The 16,695-nt window shown below is 45.4% G+C and overlaps 1 protein-coding gene across 1 annotated transcript; it reads right to left on the reverse strand.

The window, feature by feature from the left end:
- Window positions 1–7,493: 7,493 nt before the first annotated feature.
- On the reverse strand, window positions 7,494–10,507 carry LOC308660534 (cathepsin S-like; the record flags this gene model as incomplete). Its single annotated transcript, XM_081314938.1, has 4 exons — window positions 10,414–10,507; window positions 9,915–10,052; window positions 9,228–9,353; window positions 7,494–7,838 (listed from the first exon to the last, which is right to left on the reverse strand). Exons 2-4 carry the CDS (start codon window positions 10,041–10,043, stop codon window positions 7,494–7,496), a joined length of 600 nt encoding a protein of 199 aa, XP_081171064.1. The 5' UTR covers window positions 10,044–10,052; window positions 10,414–10,507.
- Window positions 10,508–16,695: the final 6,188 nt, after the last annotated feature.

Consider the following 16,695-nt stretch of genomic DNA (forward strand, 5'->3'; position numbering starts at 1 on the left):
GAATCCAAAGCTGGAGTTAAGATTGCCGGAAGAAATATCAACAACCTAAGATATGCAGATGATACCACTCTAATGGCAGATAGTGGAGAAGAACTAAAGAGCCTCTTGTTGCGGGTGAAGAAGGAGAATGCAAAACCTGGGTTGAAGCTAAACATTAAGAAAACCAAGATCATGGCATCCGGCCCTCTCAATTCCTGGCAAATAGATGGGGAAGAAATGGAGGTAGTGACAGATGTTATTTTCCTGGGCTCCAAGATCATTGCAGATGGGGACTGTAGCCAAGAAATTAAAAGACGCTTGCTCCTGGGGAGGAAAGCCATGGCAAATCTAGACAGCACACTAAAAAGTAGAGACATCACCCTTTCAACAAAAGTGCATATAGTCAAGGCTATGGTCTTCCCAGTTGCAATGTGTGGCAGTGAAAGACGGACCATAAAAAAGGCTGAGCGCCAAAGAATTGAGGCCTTTGAACTCTGGTGCTGGAGAAGACTCCTGCGAGTCCCTTGGACTGCAAGGCGATCAAACCGGTCAGTCCTAGAGGAGATCAACCCTGACTGCTCTTTAGAAGGCCAGATCCTGAAGCTAAAACTCAAATCCTTTGGCCACCTAATGAGAAGGAAGGACTCACTGGAGAAGAGCCTAATGCTGGGAAAGGTTGAGGGCAAGAGAAGAAGGGGACGACAGAGAATGAGGTGGCTGGATGGAGTCACTGAAGCAGTAGGCGTGAGCCTCAATGGACTCCAGAAGATGGTAGAGGACAGGAAGGCCTGGAGGAACATTGTCCATAAGGTCGCGATGGGTTGGACACGACTTCACAGCTAACAACAACTTAACAAGTCTAAGGAAAAGAAGAAATAGGGGAGACACGATAGCATCTGAGGGGCTGCCACAAAGCAGAGGGGGCCAGGTTGTTCACCAAAGCACCAGATGGAAGGACGAGAAACAACTGTTGGAAACTGACCAAAGAGAGAAGCAACTTGGAACTAAGGAGAATTTTCCTGACAGTGAAGATAATTAACCAGTGGAACAGCTTGCCACCAGAAATTGTGGGTGCTCCATCACTGGAGATTTTAAAGAAGAGGCTGGACATCCACCTGTCTGAGACGATATAGGTTCTCCTGATTGAGCAGGGGGCTGGACTAGAAGACCTCCAAGGTCCCTTTCCAGCTCTATTCTATTCTATTCTTTAAAAACCACTGCAAAAAACAAACTAGAAACAAACATTAAAATAAGCAAGAAAACAGTAAGAGAACACCCATCCGACCTTGACGAATATAAATCGCCGGGACCCGACAGATTACATCCCAGAGTTCTGAAGGAGCTGGCAGATCTTATTTAAGAACCATTGCACCATATCTTTCTCCCGAAGCACTGGGGAAGTACCAGAGGATTGGAAAATGGCTGATGTGGTCCCCATCTTCAAGAAAGGGGGAAAAAAACAGACCCAGGAAACTACAGACCAATCAGTTTAACATCAATACCTGGGAAGTTCCTAGAAAAGATAATCAAAACACAGATTCGCAAACATCTAGTAGCAAATGGGGTGAGACCTGGCTTAAAAGCAGTAACTGCGAGAGGGACCTTGGAGTCCCAGTGGATGATAACTTTTACTATTAGCCAACAGTGTGCAGCAGCCGCCAAAAAAGCTAACAAAATCCTGGGTTGTATAAACAGAGGCATAGAATCAAGTTCACGAGAAGTACTATCACCACTTTATGAAGCCATAGTAAGACCACACCTGGAATACTGCAGCCAATTTTGGTCACCGTATCACAAAAAAGATGTTGAGAGTTTGGAAAAAGTTCAGAGAAGAGCAACTAAGATGATCAGGGCCTTGGAGACTAAGAATGGCTGCAGGACTTGGGTTGGGCTAGTCTAAAGACAAGAAGAAACAGGGGAGACATGATAGCAGTGTTCCAGTCTTTGAGGGGCTGCCCCAAAGAAGAGGGGGTCACGTTATTCTCGAAAGCAGCAGAGGGCAGGACAAGAAACAATGGTTGGAAATTGATCAAGGAGAGAAGCAACCTGGAAATAACGAGAAACTTATCAACAGTGAGGAGAATTAACGAGTGGAACAGCTTGCCACCAGAAGTTGTGGGCGCTTTATCACTGGTGTTTTTTAAGAAGAAGGTGGACAGTCACTTGTCTGAGATGGTATAGGTCCTCCTGCTTGGCCAGGGGCTGGACTAGAAGACCTCTAAGGTCCCGTCCATCTCTATCCGATTCTACTATTAATTATTACACATAATGGTTGCACTTGCTCTGTTCTACTCTTCTGACCTTCAAATACGGCCTGTTGGGACAGCAGTGAACGTGGCGCCTGGTTTCTCCGACTGTTGCCGTCTGGAGCATCTCTCCCCAGGTGGAGGAAGGGTTAAAGACCGTGCGAATCCACGGACTCCACTGATGGGTGGCCTAGGAGATTTGATGGGTCAGTGTCAAACCTTCCAGCCAGCGTTTTCTTCCATCTATGGGTCAGTTGCATCTCCCCAGTTACATGCTCCCCATTTAAGGCAAATACAAGATAAAGAAGACAGAAGTTCAGCTAAAAGGACTCTATTGACAGAATCTTTCATGTCTGAAAGTACAAACGTCCCACTGTTGTTTTTAACTACAGATCTAATATGGCGGCTGCTTCCTCAGTCTCTTTCTCTGACTGTTACGTAGACGGGCGACTCCTCCTGCTCCTGTCTGACACCTCCCATTGCCCCCAGATTGTTGGGGGCAATTAAGCTGACTTTGTAATAATGCCGCTTGGGGTGTGTGTGAAAGCCCTAATAAGCAGGCATATACATAGAATGAAGGCTACTGCTAAGCTTGTAAGCCGCCCTGAGTCTTCGGAGAAGGGCGGGATATAAATGGAATTAAAATAAAAAATAAAAAAATAATTTAGAAGAAAAGATGAAAAAGTGGAGGAGAAAGGGGGGGGGAGAAAAGCATTGTGTTCCAACTTCTTTTGGAGCAGTACAATGATGTATTGACCTACAATCTTGATTTTTTGTTTCAAATAATAATAATAGTAGTAGTAGTAAAATGATAATAATGATGATGATGATGATGATGATGATGATGATGATAATAATAATAATAATAATAATAATAATAATAATAATAATAATTAATAATAATAATAATACCTTGATGTGGTTGTGGGGATTGCGTACTCTGAGGAAGGTGAGAGCTATGCCAGAGGCTCAACTATACTGGGCCGGTCTCATCAGAGGAGTGAAAAAGTGTCTCTCCCATAAAAAATACGGAGAGACGTAAATTGCGCAAAGCCACACCAGCTCGGATGTCGCCCAGGTTAACAAGGTCCACCCTAGATATTGGAGTTCCTGGATATCTGGTGAAAAATGGGCCAGAGCAGGGATCTCCAACCCCCGGTCCGTGGACAGACCCAGTCCGCGGCCTGCCAGCAACCGGTCCGCACAAACAAACAAAGCCCCATCCGGGGGATGCAGGCAGCAGAGAAAACCACGCACTCTCCGGTCTGCGGAAAAACCTCTCTCCACGGATCTTGTCCCTGGTGTCCCAAAGGTTGGGGGCCTCTGGGCTACAGGACTGTTGGCTGAACAACCAGGGCCAGCAGCTGCAGAACCACTGGAAGAAAAGGTGGATAATCAAGTGCCTAGAAATAACAGTAGAAACATCAGAAAATGTGTGCAAAGATCGATGGCAGAATGGAAGACACAGTTGCAGGTCGATGGTGAGAGACTGGGAGAGGTTAATATCAAGAGAGAAATATTTTAATATTTCACCTGCCACATAGCATCCTGGACTTAACAATTGTCGATAAGAAAGATGAAAAAGTCTGGATAGTGGACGTGGCAGTGCCTGGAGACGGCAGAATAGAGGAGAAAGAACTGGAGAAGATCACAAAATACAAAGACCTACAAATAGAAATAGAACGACTGTGGCAAAGGCAAGCAAAGGTGGCACCACCGGTCATAGGCCCCTTGGATGCACCACTTGGACACCATTGGCACTGGCAAATTCGCCATTAGTCAATTGCAAATGGCGGCCTCACTGGGAACTGCTTCCATCCTGCGACGATATCTGTAACACCACCAAACATCCACATCGGCCCATCTGTTCTGACTCGGCTCCTGAACGCAACAGACGCACCAATAAATCTCCAACATGCTTTTTGTTCAGGAACGCCAGCAGTTTCACCCAGCCGGATGTTAAAGTCTTTAGCTGCCTCCAAAATATCCAGAGTTAATCTCCGTCTCTCACTACGCTTGCAACCAAAATCCTTCAGGCAGGCTGGCTCTCTTCCAATAAAAGATGCACAGTCCCGCTCAGAAAGCGCTCCGACTCCCAGCGCCACAGGATCCGAGGAAACTCCGGCAAGTTTCCTAAAGAAGAGTCAGGAGTTCCAACTAAAACTGGCTGACTGGCAGAGAGACGGATAGTTGTCTGTCACGCGTATTTCTCTCCTTCCCCTGCCTTTTATCCACAGCCGAGGGTGGGACTCTGTTGACAGCGGTGGCTCTTCCGCCCCAAAGACTGGCCCATAGCCTCTCGCCCTTCTCCTCTCCTCAGCCTCCGTGGCGCCCGCACATCATCACTGGCCCCGTGTGATCCTCCGCTCCTGAATCACTTGCCTCCAGGCATGGAGGTCTCAGCCTTATCCTCTGGGGCTGGCAGATGGACCAGGCTCCCCGTCTGTCCCTGGCTGCGACAGATGCATTCCTTCTTCTCCATCAGAGCTTTCAGATGGCCCTGACGCTGGGACCGGCCCCCACTCCTGTCCTTCCTCCTCTGAGTCGGCCGTGGAGTCCTCTGGTGGCCGACAGGTGATGATCCATAATAATAATAATAGAGTTGGAAGGGACCTTGGAGGTTTTCTAGTCCAGGGCTTTTCAACCTGTGGTACGCCTACCATTGGTGGTACCTCGGCACCTGGCAGGTGGTACGCTTACGATGGGTTGACAAGCAGTGTAAAAAAACCGTATTTTTTTAAAAAGGTAAAAGTGTAGCGTGGGGATGAGCTGAAGCGGTGGCAATTGAGCACAGGCCTGTGGGAGAGTCAGCTGGAGCTGAGGTGTTCCCGGGGCTCTGCCGAGCACGCGGGATCCGCACCAGGCTCCAGCTGACTGGCACTTCCCGAGGCTGTGTACAACCTGGAGAAAGGAGTCAGTTGCAGCTACACCGAAGACAAAAGGAGGAGGATGGGGAGAGAGGAGAGGAGGCAGGGCAGCACCTGCTGGAAACTCCTCCACCCCTCCCACCCCACTCAGCTACCTCCTTCGAAGCCTTCCGGATGCCAATGGCCCTGCCAGCATAGGTCTGCCTGCTTCATCCTGCAAAGCGCAGCTCACCCGGCGCATCTCTGTGGCGTCAAACAAGCCATGCCACCCGCTAGGCGACTGGTGGGACTCAAATATTGGCATATCCCAAAGTGGATCAATCTGAACAGGTTGAAAAACCCTGTTCTAGTTCAACCTCGTTCTCAGGCAGGAAACCTTATACCATTTCAGACAAATGGCTGTCCAGTCTCTTCTTAAAACCCTCCAGTGTTGGAGCACTCAGAACTTCTGGAGTCAGGTTGTTCCACTGGTTAGTTGTTCTAACTGTCAGGAAGTTTCTCCTTAGTTCTAGGTTGCTTCTCTCCTTGACTAGTTTCCATCCGTTGCTTCTTGTCCTGCCTTCACGTGCTTTGGAGAATTGGTTGACCCTCCTCTTCCTTCCGTAAACCCCATATCGCCCCTGGTCCTTCCCCAACTGCATTTTGTTCCTTACGTTTGTTATACATGGTTGTTTTTCTTATTGTTGTTATCGTTGTTATATTTGTTATATTTGTTAGAGAAATAGGATTTGTTATATATATTTGTTATCTATGTTTGTTATAGTTATTTGAGAAATAGGATTTGTTATATATGTTATATTTGTTATATACGTTTGTTATAGTTGTTTGAGAAATAGGATTTGTTATATATGTTTGTTATATTTGTGTGTTCTGTTCTCTTGTTAATATTGAAATAAAAATGTTTGAAATATTTCTCTCGCCCCTCTTTTGTCACAGAGCACACAACCTTTTCACATCTTGGTCCTCTTGGCATTTGTGGTGAAAAAATGTGCAGGTGCCCCTTTTGGAGTGTTACTAGGGGGTGGAAACCAACCCAACGTCTTTTCCCCAGAAAGTGTCTTCCACGGATCACCTATTTCCACCGTCACCACAGCGGAGAAAGGACTCGTGTCCTCCAGTTGTGGGTCTGTTATGCAACCCAGCCTGAAGCAGGGGCAATCTCTGCCTCAAGGGAAGAGGCCCCAGACAGCCTCCATTCGGAGATCAATGGTGTCTCCTCTGAAGAAACGGCTTCTTTCGCAGGCCGGGCCTTGTGAGAAGGCCGTGGATGCTCCGTCTGGCGTTGGGCTCGTCTAGGGGGGGGGGCTCTGCCATTCCCAAGCCGGTATTTGGGGAAAGTTACCCTGGATTTGGCCAAAATCATCATTTCATTGTGTAGAGCAGGGGTGTCCATGCTTGGGAACTTTAAGACTTGGGGACTGGCGAATTCTGGGAGTTGCAGTTGAGAAGCCTTAAAGTTGCCAACTTTGAAGGGCCCCCCAACCTCCATGGGGAATTCTGGGAGTTGGAGTCCACTAGTTGCCAAGTTTGGAGTCCTCATGATCTAGATGGGGAATTCTGGCAGTTGGAGACCAAAAGATTCAAATTAGCCCAAGTTTGGAGACCAACCCCCCCCCCCATGGTGGGATTCAAATACCTGAACGACCAGTTCTCATCTTTGATGCAGGCTGGCGAATTCTGGGAAATGCAGTCGACAAGCCTTACAGCTGCTATGTTTGAAGACTCCTGATGTAGATGGCTGGCTAGGCATTCTGGGATTTGTTGTCCACAGGTCTTAAAGTTGCTGAGTTTGGAGACCTCTGCTATAGAGTCTTCCAGAACTTCATTTATAGGGTATGAAGATTTGCTGTGACCTTACATTTTCCATTAAACCCAACATCTACAAGGTTCAGGGATCTAACTGTGAGGCGGATCTAGGAGTCCTGGTGGACAACCACTTAAAAATGAGGTGGGAAAAGGTCATCTTCAACTTACAACCTCGACTGAGCCCAAATTTCTGTCGGTAAGCGAGACAGACATTAAGTGAGTTTTGCCCCATCTTATGACCTTCATTGAGGACAGGAAGGCCTGGAGGAACGTGACGGTCGGAAACGACTTCACAACTAACAACGACAAAGGGCCTTCATTGCCAGAGCTCTCAGTGAATCACTGCAGGTGTTAACTTAGTAACACGGTTGTTAAGTGAATCTGGCTTCCCCACTGACTTTACTTGTCAGAAGGAAGCACCGTGTGGTCAGCCAACCCAGAGACTTGCTGCGATCACTGGCAGCTCAATAGACAAAAAACTTCTTTCTTAAAGCAGTCTCCATTTTGTTTATTCCCGGCTTGGACTGGACCCTGATGAAGATTTTTCTTTCAACAGAATGTTATACCTTTAAACGCTTACATGCTTTTTAACAGCCTAGAAGCCTTCAACATTCTGAATTCCCTCAGGAAACGTGCCGGCATTTATACTACCGTGGTGCCCATTCAACTCACAACACATCGTAAAGCAATTCAAGTGCCAGGCTAGATAGCATTGCATAAAAGGATTTATTGGTTTTAGCATATATGGATAGACTGTATGTATTTCTGGCTCTCCAGAAGCTCTCACTGCCGCAGTTAGTGTTTTTTTTTTGGTCCTGCTTCTCAAATGGTCCACTTGGCTGGTTACGCAATGGGGTAGGAAGCGCTGTTGCTGATGCCGCATTGATTGGATCCTTGTTCCAAGAGCATGTATCCATTGTCCCCCCAATGGCGAGACCAACTGTGGAGAGAAGCATGCAAGAGATTTATTTCAAAACCATGTAGGGCAGGGCCTGTTGGGAACCGGGCCACGCAAGCGGCAGGTGAGCACATGAAAAATTTATGTGCGCATGCGCGGGAACTAGGTTGCACGTGCGAAACCATTCCCCACCTTGCTGCTTCTGCTGCTGGTTCATGGGGCTAGAAAGGTTGAGGACTGCTGGAATAGGGAATCATGCTGGCTGTGGAATTCTGGGAGTTGTAGTCCATGTGTCTTCAAGTGGCCAAGACTGAGACACTCTGGAATGGAATGGAATGGAATGGAATGGAATGGAAAGGAAAGGAAAGGAAAGGAAAGGAAAGGAAAGGAAAGGAAAGGAAAGGAAAGGAAAGGAAAGGAAAGGAAAGGAAAGGGATGGGATGGAATGGAATGGAATGGAATGGAATGGAATGGAAAGGAAAGGAAAGGAATGGAATAGAATAGAATAGAATAGAATAGAATAGAATAGAATAGAATAGAATGGAATGGAATGGAATGGAATGGAATGGAATGGAATGGAATAGAATAGAATAGAATAGAATAGAATAGAATAGAATAGAATAGAATAGAATAGAATAGAATAGAATAGAATAGAATAGAATAGAATAGAATAGAGTTAGAAGGGACCTTGGAGGTCATCTAGTCCAACCCCTTGCTCAGGTAGGAAACCCTATACCACTTCAGACAAATGGCTGTCCAGTCTCTTCTTAAAAACTTCCAGGATTGGAGCATTCACCACTTCTGTTGTTCCACTGGTTAATTGTTCTCACTGTCAGGAAGTTTCTCCTTAGTTCTAGGTTGCTTCTCTCCTTGGTTAGTTTCCATCTGTTGCTTCTTGTCCTGCCTTCGGGCGCTTTGGAGAATAGCTTGACCCCCTCTTCTTTGGGGCAGCCCCTGAGATACTGGAAGACTGCTATCCTGTCCCCCCTGGTCCTTCTCTTCCTTAAACTAGACAGAAGTTATATAGATAAGTAGGTAGGTAGGTAGGTAGGTAGGTAGGTAGGTGGATAGATAGATAGATAGATAGATAGATAGATAGATAGATAGATAGATAGATAGATAGATAACTAGGTAGGTAGGTAGATAGGTAGGTAGGTAAGTCAGAAGGTATATAGATAAGTAGGTACGTAGGTAGGTAGATTGATAGATGGATAGATAGATAGATAGGTAGATGGATGGATGGATAGATAGATAGATAGATAGATAGATAGATAGATAGATGATAGATAGATAGATAGATAGATAGATAGATAGATAGATAGATAGATAGACAGACAGACAGACAGACAGACAGACAGACAGACAGACAGACAGGAAAGTAGGTAGGTAGGTAGACAGAGAGAGAGACAGACAGATAATTTCCAGGCTTACCGAATCGCCAAAGTGGTTCATGCCAAGCCAGTAGGTGTGTCTCCCCAGGTCAGCCTGCTTGTTATGCTCGTCAATCATCCTCAGATTGTCCTCCCACACGGCTCTGCGGAAGGATTCCTCCTCCTGCTGGGAAGCCAAAAACCGGCAAGATCCCTTAGTCCCCTCTGCCGAAAGAAGTGGCACCTGCCAGATCCAGAAGTGACCTCCTTCCTCTTGCACAAAAGGTTTCTCAGACTAGAACTCAGTCGCCCAGCAATCGGCCAGACAAATCCCTCCCATCTTTCATTTGGTGTGCATTTTAGTATTTTTCCTGAGAAAAAATTGTCTGAAGACAGATAAGAGAAAGTCGCTTCCTAAACGTGGCTGTTTTCAGCTGAAATCAAGGTGTAGAAATGGAACACTTGAACAGGTTAGAATTATTGAATTAAAACATAAACATCTCATCTGAAGCACCAGAATGAAGGAGAAACTACCTGACGGTTAGAACAATTAAGCAATGGAACGACTTGCCACCAGAAGTTGTGAGCGCTCCGTCACTGGAGGTCTTTAAGAAGAGACTGGACGGCCAATTTGTCTGAAATGGTATAAGGTCTCCTGCCTGAGCAGGGGGCTGGACTAGAAGACCTCCAGTGTCCCTTCCAGCTCTATTCGGATCGATTGATTTGTGTTCGAGTGGAGCAAACTCACCAGGGCGTATTCTTTACCGTGAGTGGCCTTCCAATCTCTCCATGTCCCTTCCAGGCTGGGATCCGAAGCTGTGGACAAGGCCCTCACGAAGACCAGCCAGATCAGAGCCGTCACCGAGACGGACAGCATTGCCTTTCTCTAGGAGAAGGAAGAGAAGAGAATTGAAGAACTTCAGGCAGCAGGTTCAACGCAGTAGCTTGCTAGGAGTTACAACCCAGTTACATCTGGTTGTCTACAGGTTCCAACCCCTGATTTACAGTGCTAAAAAAAAAAAAAGATTAAAATTATTCAATTGCTGTTAATTAAATGCACAGATCAAACGAGGACGTGAAGTTGAAAGCAGGGGGTCTTCAAACGCGGCCCTTTCATGACTTGTGGACTTCAACTTCCAGAATTCCTCAGCCTGGCGTGCCTGGCTGAGGAATTCTGGGAGTTGAAGTCCACAAGTCATCAAAGGGCCGCGTTTGAAGACCCCCTGCTTTAAAGTAAGGAACCTCACCTCAAGCAGGTTTTTTTTAACCGAAGACCAAGAGGCAATTGTTGAGCAAAAACTGCTAATGTAAGCTAATATAAATCTGCCAATTCCCGCTGCCTGTAATTGACATTTATAAGGAAATAACGTATCTCTAGAGATCTTTGGAAAGCAATGGGGTGGGTTTTTTTTGTCCATTTCAGTAAGATAATATTCTATAAAGCAAAATAGCTGCTCCTCTGATTGGTATCTCCTATTTCTGGAAAACACACCGGCTTTCTGTGGTTGCAACCATTTTCGTGTCCCATGAAGATAAATTTCTTGCTTGATTTCTATCTAGCTTCTCTGCCTATCTTGCTCCTTCCAAGAAAGACCTTCTTCTCCACCCTGCTTCTTCCCCCGGCACGAGATTCAAAGACAACTGCAGTTATTACTAATTGTGTGTGTGTGTGTGTGTGTGGGGAATATGTGAATTGTGGGTCCATCTTTATTTGTGCAAACGCCACACTGACTCCTGCAACCGCTAGAACTGTTCATTAATGCTCATGCCAAAACGGTTATAATTTGATATTTATTTCACAGAGGTGGCTTCTACATGCAAGTTTCAGCAGGCCTAACATAGGTAGTCCCTGGCTTAAGGCCAGAGTTGAGCCCAACAGTGAGGTTCCTAAGTGAGAAATTTGTTCAGTGAGTTTCCCCCCCCCCATTTTACCATCTTTGCTAAGTGAATCCCTGCAGTTGCTAAATGAGTAACATGGTTGTTAAGCGAATCTGGTTTCCTCCCATTGACTTTGCTTGTCAGAAGATCGCAAAAGGGGAATCATGTGCCCCCCCGGGACGCTGCGCCCCGTCGTAAATATGAACCAGTTGCCAATCACATGAATTTTGATCATGTGACACCCCGGCCCCAGGACACGGCAACCACCATAAATGTGAGTTAAATGTCAAGCATCCAAATGTAAATCATGTGCCCGTGGGGAGGCTGAAACGGTCATAAGTGTGAAAAACGGTCATAACTGGCTTCTTTCAGTGCTGTTGCAACTTTGGACGGTCACTGTTGTAAGTTGAGGATTAACTGCGAAGGTTTGGCAAAAAAAACTCTGAACTGTCATCCATTCTTGAATTTTATTTTCATGAAAAGGTGCTTTTTGATCCAGACTTTTGTCTAATAGATTTTGAACTTAGTTGGATGGCAAAATATATAAAGAGAGGGAGAGAGAGAGAAGGAGAAAGAATTTTTTTTCTTGTTTTCCTGCTCTAAAAACTGGGTGCGTCTTATAGTCCGGTGCGTCTTATGGTCCGAAAAATACGGTAACCAGTGGAACAACCTGCCTCCAGAAGTTTTGAATGCTCCAAGATTGGAAGCTTTTAAGAAGAGACCATTTGTTTGAAATGGTGTAGGGTTTCCTGCCTGAGCAGTGGGGCTGGACTAGAAGACCTCTAAGGTCCCTTCCAACTCAGTGAGTTTTAATATTCTAAAATCCGGAGACATTTCCTTTTTGGCTTAGCTTAGACTGGAGGATAAAACGAACGGTTGCATGAACCGGATGTGTCTAGTTTAACAAAGAGAAGAACTAGGGGTGACGTGATAGCAGCCTTTCAATATTTGAGGGGCCGTCACAAAGAAGAGGGGGGGGGTTGTCAACCTGTTCTCCAAAGCATCTGAGGGCAGGACAAGGAGTAACGGATGTAAACTGATTAAAAAGAGAAGAGAACCAAACTAGAAGCAAGAAGAAATCTCTCGTCTCTCAGTGAAAACAATCCACCAGTAGAAGGCCTTGCCCTCAGTGCTTATGGATGCTCCATCTCTGGAGGTTTGTAAGAAGAGATTGGAGACCCGTTTGTCTGGCACGGTAGAGGATCTCCTGCTTGAGCAAGGGGTTGGGCTAGATGACCTCCAAGGTCCCTTTCAAATGTGTTGTACCGTTACCGCTCCTCTAAGCTTTTGATTCTTGTATTTTTGCTGTCAGTATGTATACTTTAAAAGGGACGCAGTGGCTCAGTGGGTTAGGACGCTGAGCATGTCGATCGGAAGGTTGGCAGTTTGGCGGGTCGAATCCCGAGTGCCGCGTAACAGAGTGAGCGCCTGTTACTCGTCCCAGCTTCTGCCAACCTAGCAGTTCGAAAGCACGTAAAAATGCAAGTAGAAAAATAGGGACCACTCCAGTGGGAAGGTAACAGCGTTCCGTGCGCCTTTGGCGTCTAGTCATGCCGGCCACATGACCACGGAGACGTCCTCGGACAAGCGCTGGCTCTTCGGCTTTGAAACGGAGATGAGCACCGGCCCCTAGAGTCGGAAACGAGTAGCACACACGTGCAGGGGAACCTTTACCTTTACCTTATGTATACTTTGAAGAGATCTGCTTATTGGCTTTGAGATCAATAATATCCTAGCCACATTATCACAGCAACAAAAATCCTTGGAAAAGGAAGGTTGTCAATCGTATATTAAACTGAAAGTCAGTAAACTGGTCACACCAAATTCATGGTTCCTAGAAGCTGTGGCATGCTGGGGCCATGGCAGAAACGGCTGCAATTACGTGTTGTTTTTCCCCCCTGCTAAACAAGGGACACTGTGCTTACAGCCTTGAAGGACTCTTGCTGAAAAATCACTGACAATACTTAATTTTGGGATATATTAGTCCAAAGAAGACTTGAGGGACTTTTTTTTTTATTGAAAAGTTTTAACATACAATTTTTCCCTTAAAAAATCCTCCCTCCCCCCCTTCTCCCTCCCCCCCTTCCTCTCCCCCCTCCCCCCGACTTCCCAGAGCTAAATACAAGGTATATATAAAAAAAAACAATCATAAACAACCATATACTAACAACCATAAACTCTAAAATCTATCACTCTCTAGCTTATATAGGATAAAACAAACCTTAGTAATATTAAATATATATAAATATATATAAAAAAAACTAATATAGAAAAAAAAACAAAAAAAGAAGACTTATTCAAATATAAAACTTCTTAACCCTATACTTGTTCTGAATAAACCCAAGCCATTTTCTCCCTTCCATAATATAACGTTCCTGCGAGTAATCTTTCAAATAGGCCGAAATCTTCACCATTCCGACCAGGTCAGAAACCTTTAAAATCCACTCTTCTATGGTCGGCAGTTCCTCTTTCCAAGTCTACCATATATGAAAATATGAAAATATATTACATCTTTATCACCACACCTCCAACATTTAGGCTAATAATTCAGATACATGAGACTTGAGGGACTTTTTAGAAGATGCTCAGGAAGAATTTCTTTGCTTAGAAAAGGGGAAAAATATTTATATGCTACATAACATTGTTAGGCACCAGACCTGCCATCTTGCTAGTTTTATCCCTTCAACTATTTTTTCTCTCTTTTATGGCTGAACAGCAAACAGGTTCTTCAATGTGAGACTTAAGGAAAGAAAGGGAGGAATCAGCTGGTGTCTACTGGAAAATATTCCTTTTCTTTTGATAAGTTTTATCTAACATTTTACAATTCTTTTTCAATAGTTGTATCGATCAGGTGGATTATATTTTTCTCGAATAATGATGGATACAATTTTCGATGGCCTTTAATTTTTATTGACACGTTACTCCTCACATCAGCAGGCTGACTGAACATAAAAATAAAATTAAAATAAACAGTACAGAGGACATCCCTCGCAATCATGGTGAAGCTGCAATTTTGGCTGTAAGTTGTGACAGTCACTTGGGGGGGTTATTAAGCGAACACCGTAGTCGTTAAGCAAAGACCACAGCAATTAGGCAACCCCATTCTTTGCTATGGGCCTTTTGTTCTTTTGCTAGAAATGGTGAAGGAAATACCAGATTGTGCAAAAGCGTAAATTGGGGTCACGTGACTGTGAGGCGGTACAAATGGCTGAAAATATCGTCCGGGTGCCAAGGCCCAAAATGCGGTCACGTGACCACAGAGGGTGGTGGTGGGGGACACTGGAACTTTGAAAGTAATATAATAATATAATAATAATATATATAAAGTTGGAAGGGACCTTGGAGGTCATCTAGTCCAACCCCCTGCTCAGGCAGGAAACCCTGTACCATTTCAGGCAAAGTGGGTCCTAGGAAGGTTTTTTGGGTGGGGGGATGTTCCATTGAAACCTCAAGCCGCCTTAAGGGCTCCTTGCACAGAATATTGGATTTCCTGTCACGGAAATCGCTGAGGAGTTGGTTACGTTTCTCCCTCCCCTTCATTTCAGGCAGTCCTGTTCTACGGACGACAAGAAAAGAGAAAAATGTCGTGTATTTTGCCGTGCTTGAACTTTGGTGGCCAGGGGAAAAAGGAGGGGGGTCTTCATCGAAAGAGAGAGAATGGTGGGACCTCAGCCGTGAGGTGAACCGAAAGGAAACAGTCAGGAAAACCACCGTAATTTATTTATTTATTTATTTATATATTTATTTATTTATTTATTTATTTATTTATTTATTTGTTTGTTTGTTTATTTATTTGTTCGTTTGTTTATTTGTTTGTTTGTTTATTTATTTATTTATTTATTTGTTTGTTTGTTATTTATTTATTTATTTATTTATTTATTTATTTATTTATTTATTTATATTTTATTTTATTTTTATACCGCCCTTCTCCCGAAGGACTCAGGGCGGTGAACAGGGCAATACATATTAAAAAACAAAATACAAAAATTAAAAACGATTAAACAAAATACCCATAAATAAGTTAAAACACATTACATATTAAAATAGGTTAAAAACAAATTAATAAAACCCAACCCCATCCCATCAGACCAGGCCAGCTTGTTCAAAAAGGTAGGTTTTAATGAACATGAGTCTCCCTCAAGGGAGGGACTTAACAGAGCTTCCCTACCAAGGGGCAGTCTACCTTGGGAGATCTAGGCCTCTTGGCTGAAAAGAAAAGTCTGATTCTTTGGCTTTCTGGAAAGAGCAGGAGGGTCCCTCAGCCCTGGAACTGGTCTAGAAGAGGATCCTGTGATTTGGGGCGCAGCGTCATTAAGGGGCGCAATATTTTGTTTTGGTGGAATCTCTTCCACGTGGTTGGATTTTTTTCTTTCTTGTCTGGATTGCTTATGAGAAATTACCTCTCAGTTTATTTATTTATTTGATTTATTTATTTGATTTATATACCGCCCTTCTCCCGAAGGACTCAGGGCGGTGTACAGGGCAATAAAAATAAGAATACAGGATACAAGATTTAAAATTAAATGATTCTGTTTGAGCACCCCAGGAGAGAACCTCTCTCTCTTTTGCTTATCTAACAATAATTTGGCAGTGGGAAAAAGGTCTCTGCCCCTCAGCAGAAACAACGCGGGCAGCTGACCCTTGACAGAGGGACGTTGCCACAAAAACAAGGAAAAAAGGACCCCAAAGCAGAATGGCAACACAAAGGGAATCAAAATGGAGGCTGGCCAAGAGCTGCCTCAGCTAGCTTAGTGGAGCTTCCACATCAAGAGGCAGTCTACAGCCAAAGAGCCGTGCCCTCTGTGCCCAAAGATGGGAAAGGGGCAGATTTGGGGACTTGTGGGTCCCTTCCCAGAGACTTTGGGCTGGCCTCGGGGTGTGCAGAAAAGGCGGGGAGGGGGATCTGTGGGGGACCCCAGAGGAGGCCTGTCCTCTCCTGGAGGATTCCACCGGCTTGGTGATGTCATCCGGACAGTTCAACTGACGCTCATCTGCCTCAAAATGGCTCCCGGGCTGTAAGTGGGGCTGCTGGGCTCTGGGGAACGTTTCCCGTTTTCTGGCCACTTTCCCCGAGGATTGGGACACTCCGCAGAGGAGGGGGGGCAGCCACGAACGGAAGGGAAGCGCTGCCTGCGGGAGTGGAAATCTCTCCGTTCTGGGGTGGGAGGCCAAAGCTCTCCAAGGGAAAAGCGGAAAGTCCGGTCGCCTGGTGGAAAAAGGATCTTTGGGATGATCCTCCTAGGAAAGGGGAACGGGGGGGGGGAGGAGGAGGCAAAGGGGTTATAATTTTATCTCATTGGGGCTAAAAGCTTCGGCTGAGCCCTTCCAGCAGGTTTAAGCCAGGTTGAAAGGGAGGGGCTGGTTTCTGGAATCAGAGGGATGGTGGGAAGGAGGCTTTCATTGCGTTCCTTTTTTTCCTCTCTCTTCTAGGCGTTTCTTCTTCTGCTTCCCCTTTTTCTTCCCCAAAAAGACGGCAAAGGTCTCCCCGATGCCTCCAGCCCGCAATGTCACCCCAAAGCCTAAAAGGCAAAAGGTGACCTTCACTATCACCATAAAAATGGTGAAGAGAGAGCCATATAGTAAGTGGAGACTTTGGGTCGGGCTCCTCCGGGCCCACTCAGCACCCCCCCTCTGCAGCTCCTGCTGGGGTA

This window comes from Vipera berus (assembly GCF_964194415.1).
Source record: "Vipera berus genome assembly, chromosome: 1".
NCBI classification, from domain to species: Eukaryota; Metazoa; Chordata; class Lepidosauria; order Squamata; family Viperidae; genus Vipera; species Vipera berus.